This window comes from Patiria miniata, unplaced genomic scaffold (assembly GCF_015706575.1).
Source record: "Patiria miniata isolate m_02_andy unplaced genomic scaffold, ASM1570657v1 HiC_scaffold_29, whole genome shotgun sequence".
NCBI classification, from domain to species: domain Eukaryota; kingdom Metazoa; phylum Echinodermata; class Asteroidea; order Valvatida; family Asterinidae; genus Patiria; species Patiria miniata.
In genome coordinates this window covers 22,364,215-22,377,488 of record NW_024037068.1, presented here as the reverse complement: position 1 = coordinate 22,377,488, position 13,274 = coordinate 22,364,215, and the positions used below count along the sequence as shown (strand labels likewise).

Below are 13,274 nucleotides of genomic sequence, written 5' to 3'. Positions count from 1 at the left end.
TCCCACTTCCAACAATTAATTATGTATGCAAAACAATTAAGTGCAAATTACTTTACTTAAAGACTTGAACTCAGAGGCAGACATAGTTCTGATTTTCAACATGGAAGGTTGACAAGCACCGTTTTTCGCAATGCATACCAACAACAAAATTACTTTTTATTTGATATGCCAAACAACATGTTATCCTAGATAATGGTTATGGAAATTCTCTCATATCGCGCAGTAGCTCTTTGTGTGTTACCAAAAGTAAATAATGTGAATTTTCTTATTTTCATGAGGATCCATTCAAACAATGATGAAAGACTGTAGACAAAAGTAAAAAAAACAAGGAACACATATAAAACCACATTTTTTGTTTTAATTATTGATATTATTATATTTTTTTTTAACATGCCTCCTCACTGAAGTTGTGCAGAGAAGTACATTGTATCTTGATGATTTTTAGTCTTTTAACCAGGAATTAATGGGTAAGATATACGTTACATTGATCTTGCACCCGGGATCAGAGTTGTAACTCTGTATAACTGTGACTTCATGCTTGTCCGTTGCCCACGTGAAAAACAGCCAAGCATTAGTCAAAACAGCGGCGGGCTAGTCAAACTATTCCTTAAGTAGCCTGGGTGGAGAGTCAAAAATTATTGGGCTACGGCAAAGATGAAAGGACAGGAAGAAATAAATCTTTCAATTCAGAAAGGAAACCTGTATCAATTTGTGTCGAATTTTATTAACTGTTTAGGGTTACATTATTAGATCTGTTTTATTAAAAACTCTGACAAAATTGCCTCAGGAACACGTTTTGCATGTAGTATGCACATTGTTGTTTATGAGACACTCTATAAAAGACAAACGTGCAAGCTAGTGGAAATGCCCGCGGGCTAGTTAAGAGTCTGTTTCAGTAACCCGAATGGCTAGTGAAAAAAAAAGTTAAGGTCGAACCCTGGTAATGATACTTCTCCAAATTATTTGTTCAGTCAATGTCAATACTTTAACCCTAACCAAGGCCTGCTAAATGCAACGGAAACCAACAATGGTAAAAAAAGGATCTTGTTGCATTTAGCAGTGTAAAGGATGCTTCATACTCGGCGCGAAAGCGAATGGGAATTTGTGACGTCGGGCCAAGTTTTTCGCACTGCAAATTTGCAAAAGTTGAACACATTTTAATTCTGGTGAATTTCGCGGCGAACGCTTCGTGGCGTCAAATTAGCATCACATTCGCATGAAGTATGAACCGGCCTAACTGCTCATAGTTGCTCATAGCGCAATGCAACACAATTCACTGTTGCATTTGGTTGCATTTAGCATGGTAACTGCTTGGTGCCAAAGCTGGTGTATACAGTAGACTCTCGTTAGTACAAACTCTGTTAATACAAAATTCTGGTTATAACAAACATAAAGCCTTAGTCCCGACTGTGCATTTATATGCACAATGAATGGGACTGATGTTCCTCTTAATACAAAATTCTGATACAACAAACAATTTGGCTAGGTCCGAACGAGTTTGTTATAACGAGACTCGACTGTACTGGGTTCACAGCACAAAGCAACAGAATCCACTGTTGCATTTGGTTGCATTTAGCATGGTAACTGCTTGGTGCCAAAGCTGGTGTATACTGGGTTCACAGCACAATGCAACATAATCCACTGTTGCATTTGGTTGCATTTAGCATGGTTACTGCTTGGTGCCAAAGCTGGTGTGTACTGGGTTCACAGCACAAAGCAACATAATCCACTGTTGCATTTGGTTGCATTTAGCATGGTAACTGCTTGGTGCCAAAGCTGGTGTGTACTGGGTTCACAGCGCAATGCAACACAATTCACTGTTGCATTTGGTTGCATTTAGCATGGTAACTGCTTGGTGCCAAAGCTGGTGTGTACTGGGTTCACAGCACAAAGCAACAGAATCCACTGTTGCATTTGGTTGCATTTATCATGGTAACTGCTTGGTGCCAAAGCTGGTGTGTACTGGGTTCACAGCGCAATGCAACATAATCCACTGTTGCATTTGGTTGCATTTATCATGGTAACTGCTTGGTGCCAAAGCTGGTGTGTACTGGGTTCACAGCACAAAGCAACAGAATCCACTGTTGCATTTGGTTGCATTTATCATGGTAACTGCTTGGTGCCAAAGCTGGTGTGTACTGGGTTCACAGCGCAATGCAACATAATCCATTGTTGCAGTGTATGGATTTATCAGGGTTCTCATTTCATTTGTGCAACGGCAGGGAACCTAAAGAAAACCTGATGGGGGTTAACCCTAACCACCCCAACTCCATAAAAATCCATCCTCCCATTTTGGTGGATTTTGGGCGGCGTGGTCCAAAAGGCCTGGCGTGACTAAATATTGATGGAGTATGATGGACTTAGGCCTAATGGCCTGAAGCAGTGCTAGAGGTATCCGATTGATTTTGCCTAGCTTCCTGTAATGCTATTGTGATAAAAGCCATGTGTAGCAAGTCCATGAATGTCAACCAGTGCGTCAGTGGTGGATTCCATTATGTCATGTACAGTTTTTGTATTAGACGCACAGTGATTGATGGATTTTGATGGAATTGGTCCAGTTCCCAGTAAAAGACGTTAGGGAGTTAGGGTTAAGGTTGAACACTTTCTGAAAGTCGGTGTTGTGCAACCACAAGTAAATATGACGTGATCTTACAGACAGTAACAGAGCTAATTAAATTCACCACCAATTTATTTTGCTGAGAAGTGGTTGGCGGTCCCCGATGTGAGACCCACGTAGAGTTGGAGGGCGACGAGTCCGACGCAGGACGTAAAGAAGAACTTGGCCAGGAGGAGAACCCAGGACCCTAGACCGACGGCGTGGATGAGAATCCTAGAAAAGAAAGGTATTGGGGAAAAAAGTCAAAATAAGACAGTATAAAGATGGATCACATTCAATCTAGGCAACACATGACAATGCAAAATTTTACAGAGGGCGACATTTGACACAAAAGCAGTTTGGACAAAACTGACCTAGCTCAACTGAGTTGCCATGCACACAGTTACACTACAAAGGTTTTTGGGAAAATGTGGTAAATTGTCTTTATATGTCCAATGTCTGACCAAAATGTCATCCTTGGATACTGGACGGATTTTTTTCCCCATTAAAATAGAAAGAGCTAAGATTGCACTTTGGATGTAACATGTTCGAGAGTATGATCTCGGAAACTACATGTATTTAGAGAGGTTGTGGAATGCTCGAAGACATTTTCGTCATTTTTCGGGTATATGTAGCCTAAGGTGTGATGAAAAAAAAACGACTATTGTGTCTCGTTGGGGACAGCAGACAAAACATAGTAAATCGTGATGTAATAAAAAGGACTCCCGATGCAGTGTAGTATAAACGAGTCCTGTTTATTACGTCACGATTTACTATGTTTTGTTTGCTGCCTCCAACGACGACTTTTACACAAATTGCACGTTCGGGTCGAAACAGGACCTGAAAAACAGCTCTCAAAAGTACCTTTTGTACTCATTTCATGACAGACACAATAGTCGTTTTTATTTCATCACACCTTAGGCTACATATACCCGAAAAATGACGGAAATGTCTTCTAGCATTCCACAACCTCTTTAAACTATAACATTTTTTTAGATAATCAAATTATACAAATATAACAAGATTTGAGGATGGATAGTCGATGTTAGCTTCCCAAGATTTTGGAAGTTTACAAACTAGTTCCCGAGGCGAAAACTAGTTTTTCAACTTCCTACACTGAGGGGAGCTAAGGCCAAAAAAAATAGTAGTTCTGCTTCCGGTTTCCCTACCTACCCTATTCCGACAGCCCCTACCCTAATTTTTTATGAGAAAAATGAGACAAAAACCACCCAAAACCATCAATTACTACCTTTTACCCTTGACTTCACGCAGACGCCTCCATATGATCGTACACAAAAAAAATTGCCAAAAAAAATTTAAAAATTCCCTACCTACCTAGTACCTACCCTATTTTCGAATGCCATGTAATCGGAAGCAGAACTGGTTTTTTTTTTGGCCTTATATCGACTATCTGCCTGATTTAAACCATGTTATATATGTTTTACTATACCTCATACACTGTACATGTTCAACACAATTTCAACAAGTTACGCATCAGTTATCTCTGCAAAATGTTGCTGTGCATGTAACCAATTTTTTTTTCATGTAGCTAGGGCAATGGTTGTGCCTGGGCCCTACCCCAGTGCGCTAGTTCCACGATTGCTTTGTAAAGCAAAATTAGTGATGTGACGGTGAATGGACCAATGAGAATTGGGTTCTTGATCATGAATATGTATGAGGTAAATGTATAGTAATACAATAATAATAATAATAATAATAGTGGATATTTATAAAGCGCACGTATCCACCAGGACTGGTGCTCAAGGCGCTACATCATTATTACCCCTGCTCATTGGGCACATGAAACATTCCAAAATACCATCTCAGCTCCCTGGGGAGTATACAGCTCGATGCAGCCTGTTAGGCGCAAGGAAGCTAATTCAATCACAATGACCATCTCTGCCCTCACAGGTACCCATTTACTCCTGGGTGGAGAGAAGCAATGAGTGACAAAGTGCCTTGCCCAAGGGCACACGCACCATGACCCCGCCAGGACTCGAACCCACAACCTGCAGCTTTACCCGCAGACCACGAATCAGTGCCCTTAACCACGAGGCCACAGTACTCCACAGTGGAACGCTGCTATACCGAACACCGCTATACCGAACATTCAGCTATACCGAACATCATCCTTGGCTCCCAGTTTTAATGTACAAAACGTAACGAACATCGTTGTTGAAAAAAGTCAACAGATTAACAAAAAATCTACCGGTTGTACAAGTATTAAACACTATTTGGGCCACTTTTAATTCCCGAACATCAAACGACCCACAATTGGCTGCCGAACCCATGATGTCACTCAGAGGTCAACGAGGTGTAACCATGGTTACCTAGCGGCCTGACATGAACACAGTGTTTTTGCCATAGTGGTTGAAAACCCAAGTTATATAATTGGCTCGAATCTCATCTTGGAAGCGAAAATAAGCACAACTGTGGTTTAAACTGTTGTGGTGACACACTTTACCCGTTTCAGGTACTAATTTTTGAAAATGGTCCATAAAAATAGGATGTAAAATTGTTATCTGTGATCATGGGTGTTAAAAGTACGAGAAATTTGTCGTCATGGAATGCGCATGAACCTTTGTCAAGGAAGGTAGCCTAACCCGGGAGGGAGGTGACCCCACACTACGGCAGCAAATACTGAGCAGCTCTGCGAAAATTAGCCTACATGCCAAAAGGGGAACCAGGTTGCATTACTGAAATCACGGAGGCAAAAACTTACTCTACAATGAGTGGTTTGTAGCAGCTAAGAAACAGCAGGACGACTACGATGGGTCTGAGGGATTTGTTGAGATCATGGCGACTCCACAGCCACACCAGGACCGCTGTGGCCAAGTGCTGAATCTAAGAGAAAAAATTAAGCAACGAGAAAGCGGTAAGTCAAGTGTTGAAAGGACGCAGGACTGAAAAATTATGAATGAGAATTGTGGCTGTGCATTTTTTTTTTTACATTAAGCATTTGATTACTCCAACTTGGAGTTGATTGAATATTCAAATATTCGTTTTCAAAATGCGCTGATCAAGTTTGAAAAACATGTGCCAGCCTCAACTTAGTCTGAGTATCACCCGTTATCCACAGAGCCCAGTCTCCTGCATACATCTAAGCATGCAGATTTATGCGATCCCGCGCCTCAGCCAATCGGAGTCAGCTTTACTAAATCGTGACGTCGTTTCATTCCCAAATCAGGACTAACTGTTTGATTGGTCAATTCGAATGCAGTGGTTTGTAATACAACAATTGCGGCCGGGCATATAGATCGATAAAACCTAGACAAGCTTGCGAGTATCGCGCAACACAAGAGCGCATGACCACAGCCTTTGTAATGCTGTGTCTAGGTTTTTTTTATCCATGTCTATGATGCGACAACGGGTAGACAATGACCGAAGACCCGATATAGAAAGCGCCCGCTAATTGGAAGGCTATGGGCTGTGTGCGTGAACAAGAGAGGGCGCTTTTGGACCACTTTTGAGAGCCCAGTGCGCGCACACATTCGTGTGCATTTATCACAAAGTACGCATGACTAATTTTATTCTAAATGTGCACAAATGCATGGCATCTTCGCATGAGCGTCAGGCGTCGTCGGAGGTGCGTTCGAATGTCTCTCCCAGTGGTCTCCCCGAACTCTCCCAGTCTTAGCAATTGAGGGGGTACTCAGGCATGCAACTTGGACTTAACAAAAAATGAGGAAATTCCCATCTTTGCAAGACTTTGTACAGTGTTTTTCAATTTTCAATGGCATAAGTGTGAAGTGAAAAATTGAGGAAATCAGCTGATCCGAGGAAAAGTTGCATGCCTGGGTACTTGTGCACGGAGCCCATAAGCATGCCTATGGATATTGAACGAGACTGTTTCTTAAGACATCTTAGGCCCAAAAAAAAAAGTCTCTGGTTTCTGGTATGGAGCTTGCCCAAAAAGTGGTGCGGCGAGGCAGCTTTTTTTTTTTTTACCTGTTTTTTTTTGCTTCAAATGTCGGCTGATGACTGCAAATGGTGCACGACTAAACTTAGTGCAAATATTATGGGAGACCAGAGAGGCCACATAAAGCTTATTCCCGATCATAACCCCATCTAAAAACACGTTCAAATTGTGCAGCAGCAGGATTCCAGTCAAACCAGTGAGTTTGGCGGTTTTGAGACATCATCCTTCATTGAAAAAAAAAACGTTTTCATTTTGCGCATACCAGAAACCGGAGACTTTTTTTTTTTGGCCTTAGTTTTTTTTTTTTTAATCCCTCACCAAATTGACGTTGGATTCCAGACTCATCTGAATGTATTTCCAATCAAACTCCGTGCCCCTGGCCCCAAACCACAGCGGCAGGACTCGGGTGACGATCAGCTCCGCCGTGGCCCAGCCAACGCCTGCCGTCATGAATCGAAGGTCCCCCTTGCCTGCCACGCTGGTCAGGATGAAGTAAAAGCCCACCAGGTCACCCAGATCAACGGTGGATTTCATAAATTCCTGCACAAAAAAAAAGAAACATGTAGATACAAAACAAGAATGCGACGTTTACGTTTGAACAAAACAAATTCTAAATCCGTTTACAAATTTTCTAAAACAAAACCTACGTTCACGTAATCTTCCTTTGAGTTAAAGCCCAAGTCCATCATTTGCAGCTATCCAAAAAAGTAACCGGCGTAATTATTGTTGAAAAACATACTGGTTGAAAGATAGTAAGTGGACTAAACTCCCTGTGAAATTATCCTTTCTGGCAAGCTCTCATTTTGAAGAAATCAACGAAAGAAGGCATTTTCAACGGTGCTTCTTAAGAAGTACCGTAGGAAAATTTAAATTAGTTGTTCGTTTTGTTATTCAGCGTAGCGCGCACAAGCATTGGAACGACGCACAGGCGCGCGCGGTTGCTATAATTCGTTGGATCAGTGCGCAACCTCGCATAAAGCTGCAATTCGAAACATGATTTAGCAACTTTTGATTTTAAATTGAGATCCTAGAAACCTGTTTTTCTCGGAATATGAAGCTGAAGCTGAGCTGAAACTTCATCAAGTAAGTTGTTCAGTATCCTTCATTAGATTTTGAACACTTTTGTTGCTTCAAACGAACAAAATGCACTAATTACAAATGATGGACTATAGCTTTAAACATACATAGCACAAATAATTAACCACGTTTTCAAACCTATTTAATTTACAAAACCTGAGAAGCACTGCAGTACTTGACTACATTTGGGTGCACAAAGTTCAATTTTTACTTTTTCAATGACTGCACGCTATCATTGTTGATTGATCATGTCAATCACGCCGGTCAGCAGACATAATGGACAGGTTTCAGCCTGTGTGAATGTGTGAATGTGCTAAGCATTTGTGACCTGTTCTGTCAAAAGCAGACGCTTCTGGGCAGAGGTTGAAATTGAGATAGGGCCAAAAAACGCTGTGGGGGTGATTTTTTTCGATTTTCAAATTTTTGCATATTTGTAATCCTGAACATGTCTAAAATATATTATAAAAGTTTGAAACCCTAATTTGAGCTCTAAATATAGTATTTTTGATGATTTGATAAGGTATATCAGTTGAAGATATTACTGTTTTGTGACGTTTGTGGACTTTTCCTCAGTTTTCTACTTTTCGACACATTGAACTTCAAAATAGCATAACTCTGCCCAGGAATGACCGGTTTCAAAAATTAAACCACCTATTAAAAGGAAATAGAACATATTTTAACAATGTGCAAAAATCTCATTTTTGACCTTATGCCCAGAAGAGTCTGATTTTGACAGAACAGGTCACATTTAAACGGTTCTTAAAATATTTGCTAAACATTTACAAAATTAAACACAAAGACACATCCTTTATACAAACCTAGGGCTTAACCCTCCCAGTCTTTTGCACTTCAAAACCCTTAAGATTTTGCCTTAACCACGCTTTGCCTGTAGAGTTAGCGCTCACACAGTGTGTTCCCAGCCGAGAATTTGTTTTATAAGATGGAATTTTGCATCAGGGTGATATAAATCAAATTAGGTTTTGCCCTTCACCGACGTTTAAACACTGTATACTCAGTGTGTTACCTCCCGAGTGAAAGTTGGAAAAAAAACACTTGGGTGGGACTTGAACCCACAACCTTCTGCTTTCTAGGGCAGACGTCTTACCACTCGACCACCAAGCTAACGGGATCGGTTGGCTGGTTTGAATCTGATGTACATGTACATAGCAGTGGGTACCGCATAAACTATTATAAGATGGACTTTTTTTTTCACTCGGGAGGTAACACACTGAGTATAGTGTTAAAACGTCGGTGAAGGGTAAAACCTAATTTGAGAATTTGATTGTTTTGATAGATGAAACCAAGAAAAAGATTGGACGGATGAATAAACAGTACATGTGAAAGACAAGTGACCATTTCTTACTCCAATAATGTCGAGGTGTCCTGTGGTGCCATCAGAGGTGGGAAAGAATGTGGCTAAAATCAACATCTAAAAAAAAAAAGAATAAAAAGGAAAAAATACAAATTTAAAATGTTAGAAATATGACGCAGCCAATGCGTGTTATGTAAGTCCACGCTCAAAAAGCCGATCCACGTGGAGGGTCTGTAGGATATGACGTCATTTGAACACGACCTATAGCGCAACTTGGTGCGATATGGACCGTGCAATACAGTATATCACACTGTTGTTGCCATGGATCGACCAATCAGAATCGAGGATAGAAGTATATTTGAAGATAAATACATGTAACATACCTTGCATAATTGTGTAAAAAGGTACATAGCTCCTGCTTGAACACATTTCCAAAATGCACTGTATTCCGATCTGCAAAGTAAGAAGAACAAAATCAGCAAGTTTAAAAACTCCCCACAAACAAACAACCCAACAAACATGACAAACAAACAGCCCAACAAACATGACAAACAAACCACCTAACAAACATGACTATCTTCTTGGCCTTCTGTCATCAGTGGTTGTCAGCTGAGGGAACTTTAAATCTCTTTACCAACTACATGTAGGCCCACAGCACGTCTTCCCTATGAATGCACTGCACAAGGGAAAGGAAAAAACGTGTTTGAATTTCATTTGCTAAAGTCATTTTTGAATGAAACTAGTAAAAAATACAGCCTCCTAAACCACACTTACTCCACCGCGATTCGAACCCACAATCTTGTTATTTAATCACACCAGCCTTATCCGCTACACTACTAGTCGAACGATTGTTCTCCAAAATCCTTTTTGCAAATTGGAGGAATTTGCAGGATTGAGGTTACATGGCAAAAGTACGTTGCTGATTTCGGAGGACGCACTGTGTCAAGGTCTTGGGCCGGACCTTGTGTTGTTTATGCTCAGCCTAGCATTATACTTGAAATCCTCCGCACTACTCCAGGATGTCATTGCCTCTGCCTCAACATATTGACAGTCATAGCTGGAGGATTTTGCAGGATTGAGGCAGTGGTCACCCCTGTAAGAGCCACATTCAAGAAATGACGGAGGATTTTGCAAGATCGAGGCTATATGCTATTTTTACATGGAGGCAGTTGGAGGATTTTGCAGGATTGAGGTTACATCCTAGCAAAAATGCCTAGGGAGTTAGGGTTAAAATATAAGGCTAATGAATATTATATTCATGTCAAATTAAATATTCATGATGACATATATAGCAGTATCATTGGGTACAGGTGGTGACGTGTGTCCATGTCACGTCACGCGCACCGCATACATCAATATCAATAGTTTGTGGAGTGTCATGGCCTAGCGGTTAAGAACACTGGACTCATGCTCTGGTGTTTCAGAGGCAACAGTGGCGTGGGTTCTAGCCCGCAGGGTGGACACTTGTGCCCTTAAGCAAGGCACTTAACCATTTTTGCTTCGTCCTTCGGATGGGACGTAAAGCCGTAGGTCCCGTGTGTTGTGTAATCCAATGCATGTTAAAGAACCCAGTGACACTTATCGCTAAGAGAAGGGGTTTGCCCCGGTGTTTCTGGTCTCCTGTATAAACTCCCATGCAGAGTATTTGGGAAATGAACCAACCAGGAACCAAAAATGCTACAAATGTCCGCCAAGACCGCTGCCGAGCTGATGTATGCATCCAAACTGGGCTCTAGTGCGCCTATCAAATGTTTCCCAGTTTTGGGTGAATGTTTTTCGTTTTTAAGTGAAATCACGAGGTGAGGTGAACATTGATGTGTCTACTGGCAGATAACTGACGTACTAGTAGTACAATCACGATGAAAGAGTTGCAAAATAATTTTCCTGCAGCTGCTGCGGAGAGGTGCAGGCGGTGGACGCAAATCTAAAACTTTCATTCTCAACCTCATGGCCTAATAAATACTTGGCAGGCATTTTTAAATAGAAAATAAAAAATAAAACTATTAAAAGGAAACATGCATGATAATTTTTTTTTTTCAACTTGGCCTAAAAAGGAAATACTAACGCGCCCTCTGTTGACGTGTTGTGCGCTTTACAATCATTAAGATTAAAATCAATGATGAAACAAAACATGTCATGAAAATGAGATAAATCGTTAAACATTTTCCCAAAATTATTGGAGCATTTCAAGGCAACTTACAATCCTGAGTACTTGTACGTGATGAAGTAGGGTATATACGCCAAAGCCACGCAATTTCCAAAGTGAAAAAGCGTCATCTTTGGTGATTTTCACAACGATAATTTCAGGCAAGCAAACACCGCAAAAACGTGGACGACGTGCAGACAATGACTTGTAAATGAAGGATTTGAGGAACGAGACAGGGTTTTTACACGCTAGCTAACGACAGATGAGTCTGGTGCACATCTTAAAGGCGTGCATGTCAACTGGGACACATACCAAATCGGGCCCAGGCCAGCTCGGACTTGACCAACTCGGACCTAATATCTAACTCGGACGCGTGTATGATGCGTGCGGCTAGATAATGGCATAATAGGAGAGAAGCACGTGTTAATTGCTCGAGTGATAAGTGGTCGGGGCTAAATGGATCGGTCTATTCTCACCACAACTTCGTTGTGATGACGACTTTCCTTGACTGTGTTTTTGGTAGTTATTTTATATTTGATTGCAAATTTCAGGGTTTAATATTGCTAATTACCTGCTTGTTTTAACCCCTGTTTTACACTTCAAACATTCATTCATATAATACCCGCAGTACTACTAGGAAAAATCTGTATGTTAATTATTGTAGAACGACATTGTCCAAAAACAGTGTTGTCCAACGTGGCACTCTATATTGGAATAGTCTGGATAACACTTTTAAATCATCACCCACTCTCTCTATTTTTGCTAGAAAACTAAAAAAATCAATTTTTAATTGCATACTTAAACAATGTAATAGGGATAATAACAACCTTGATTACTGTCTTACACCGGTGTTTGTGCTCTGTCTTTCCATGTATGTCTTTCACTTGTCTTTCTGTCCATAGGCTGGGGAACAAAAGCTGATGCTTCACCCCGGACCTAGATGCTGCCATTTAGTTAATGTTCACTACATTGTAAATATATATATATGTACATGTATTGCCAATTTGAATATATAACATTATGTATCGTCCTTTATGCAGCATCGAAATAAATGTATGAAATAAATAAAAATTGCTCCGACTTTGTTAGTTTAACTGAGTCTTTTCTGATATGTTCTCTTTTTCTTTTGCAGGCCGAAGATACGCCTAAATAACGGTAGGCCTATTTTGGGGACTCAAAAAAGGAACGCCACATAAAACAGACTAAATTACCTCGGTCATTTAAAGTATTCGGTTCGAAAATACACAACGTACCATTAATTTTTGCCATAAACAAAAATTCATTTTTATGAAAAATGAATAGGCCTATCTCGGGAAAATTTCGCCGTCGAGATTTTATGAAAAATGGTCCGGCATAGTGGACGAACAAATTGATACGTATGAAATCAAGTCAAACGCATAGACCCTCATCTGCCTCGTTTTGGCTTTTGTTTAGTGATTTTTTTAATTATTTGATTTGTTTGGAAGCATGTTTAGATCATGGCGCCAGCGTATCGTGCATGTGCATTGTCGTTTCCATCGTTTCACGTTCATTTGGAAGTAGTGCGCCCTCTAACGGCATGATTAGACCAGCTCGCCTGTTAAAACAGTTGTAAATGCGAGGGCGCTCTACAACAATCACTATCGATCACTGCTGTATTAGGCGAAGACTAGTTTGGGAGGGGGGAGCTAACCTAGTGGACCTACATACAGTGAGGTTTTTGGGGCTTAATGTTTTCTGTTTTTCATTCTGGATCCGCCCTTGAAATGCTGCAGGTTGGGGGTTCGAGTTCCATAAAGTTTACATTTTTCTATTTTGTTCCCCAGAAGTAATTTTTTTTCTAAATTCTTTCCTAAATAAATTTCGACTTTTCTCTGATTCATGGCTCTGGACGCAGATAAAACACCGCAGAACGGAACAAGTCTGAGACGCCATTTGACACTGAAGGTGGCGCACTACTCTTTAGCAGTGGGGACGATCGAGCGGAGGTGGCCGAGGACAGCTGTGGACGGAGTAGTCTTGACACCATCTGACAATAGGTGACGCGCTAATCGTTCGCCTTCAATTTTAGATTTCAATAACCCTCAAGTTTTAGATTGAAGTGAAGCTTCCACATTGCTTCAAAAAACACGATATTTCTACTGGAGGTACCCAGAAACAGTGGCGTATAACTACAGGAGGGGGGCGCACAGGGGGCACGTCCCCCCCCCCCGGCGCGGATGTCCGTGCCCCAACCCCCACCCCA

The 13,274-nt window shown here is 41.0% G+C and overlaps 1 protein-coding gene and 1 non-coding gene across 2 annotated transcripts; both read right to left on the bottom strand.

Moving 5' to 3' along the window:
• Positions 1 to 1,583: 1,583 nt before the first annotated feature.
• On the bottom strand, positions 1,584 to 11,402 carry LOC119735703 (transmembrane protein 147-like). Its single transcript, XM_038209558.1, has 6 exons — positions 11,105 to 11,402; positions 9,288 to 9,357; positions 8,956 to 9,021; positions 6,834 to 7,055; positions 5,319 to 5,440; positions 1,584 to 2,830 (listed from the first exon to the last, which is right to left on the bottom strand). The coding sequence occupies exons 1-6, from the start codon at positions 11,179 to 11,181 to the stop codon at positions 2,689 to 2,691; spliced, it is 699 nt and encodes a 232-aa protein (XP_038065486.1). The 5' UTR covers positions 11,182 to 11,402; the 3' UTR covers positions 1,584 to 2,688.
• Positions 8,642 to 8,714, bottom strand: Trnas-aga. The gene has a single exon. It is a non-coding gene; the product is annotated as a tRNA-Ser (tRNA).
• Positions 11,403 to 13,274: the final 1,872 nt, after the last annotated feature.

What these genes read in the sequence shown, in the direction of transcription:
- LOC119735703 (XM_038209558.1), bottom strand. Translation starts at nt 11,181, where the DNA reads ATGACGCTTTTTCACTTTGGAAATTGCGTGGCTTTGGCGTATATACCC. An exon ending in ACGTACAAGTACTCAGGATT is followed by an intron (nt 9,358 to 11,104) that starts GTAAGTTGCCTT and finishes CTTACTTTGCAG; the next exon opens with ATCGGAATACAGTGCATTTT. An exon ending in TACAAACCACTCATTGTAGA is followed by an intron (nt 2,831 to 5,318) that starts GTAAGTTTTTGC and finishes TTTCTTTTCTAG; the next exon opens with GATTCTCATCCACGCCGTCG.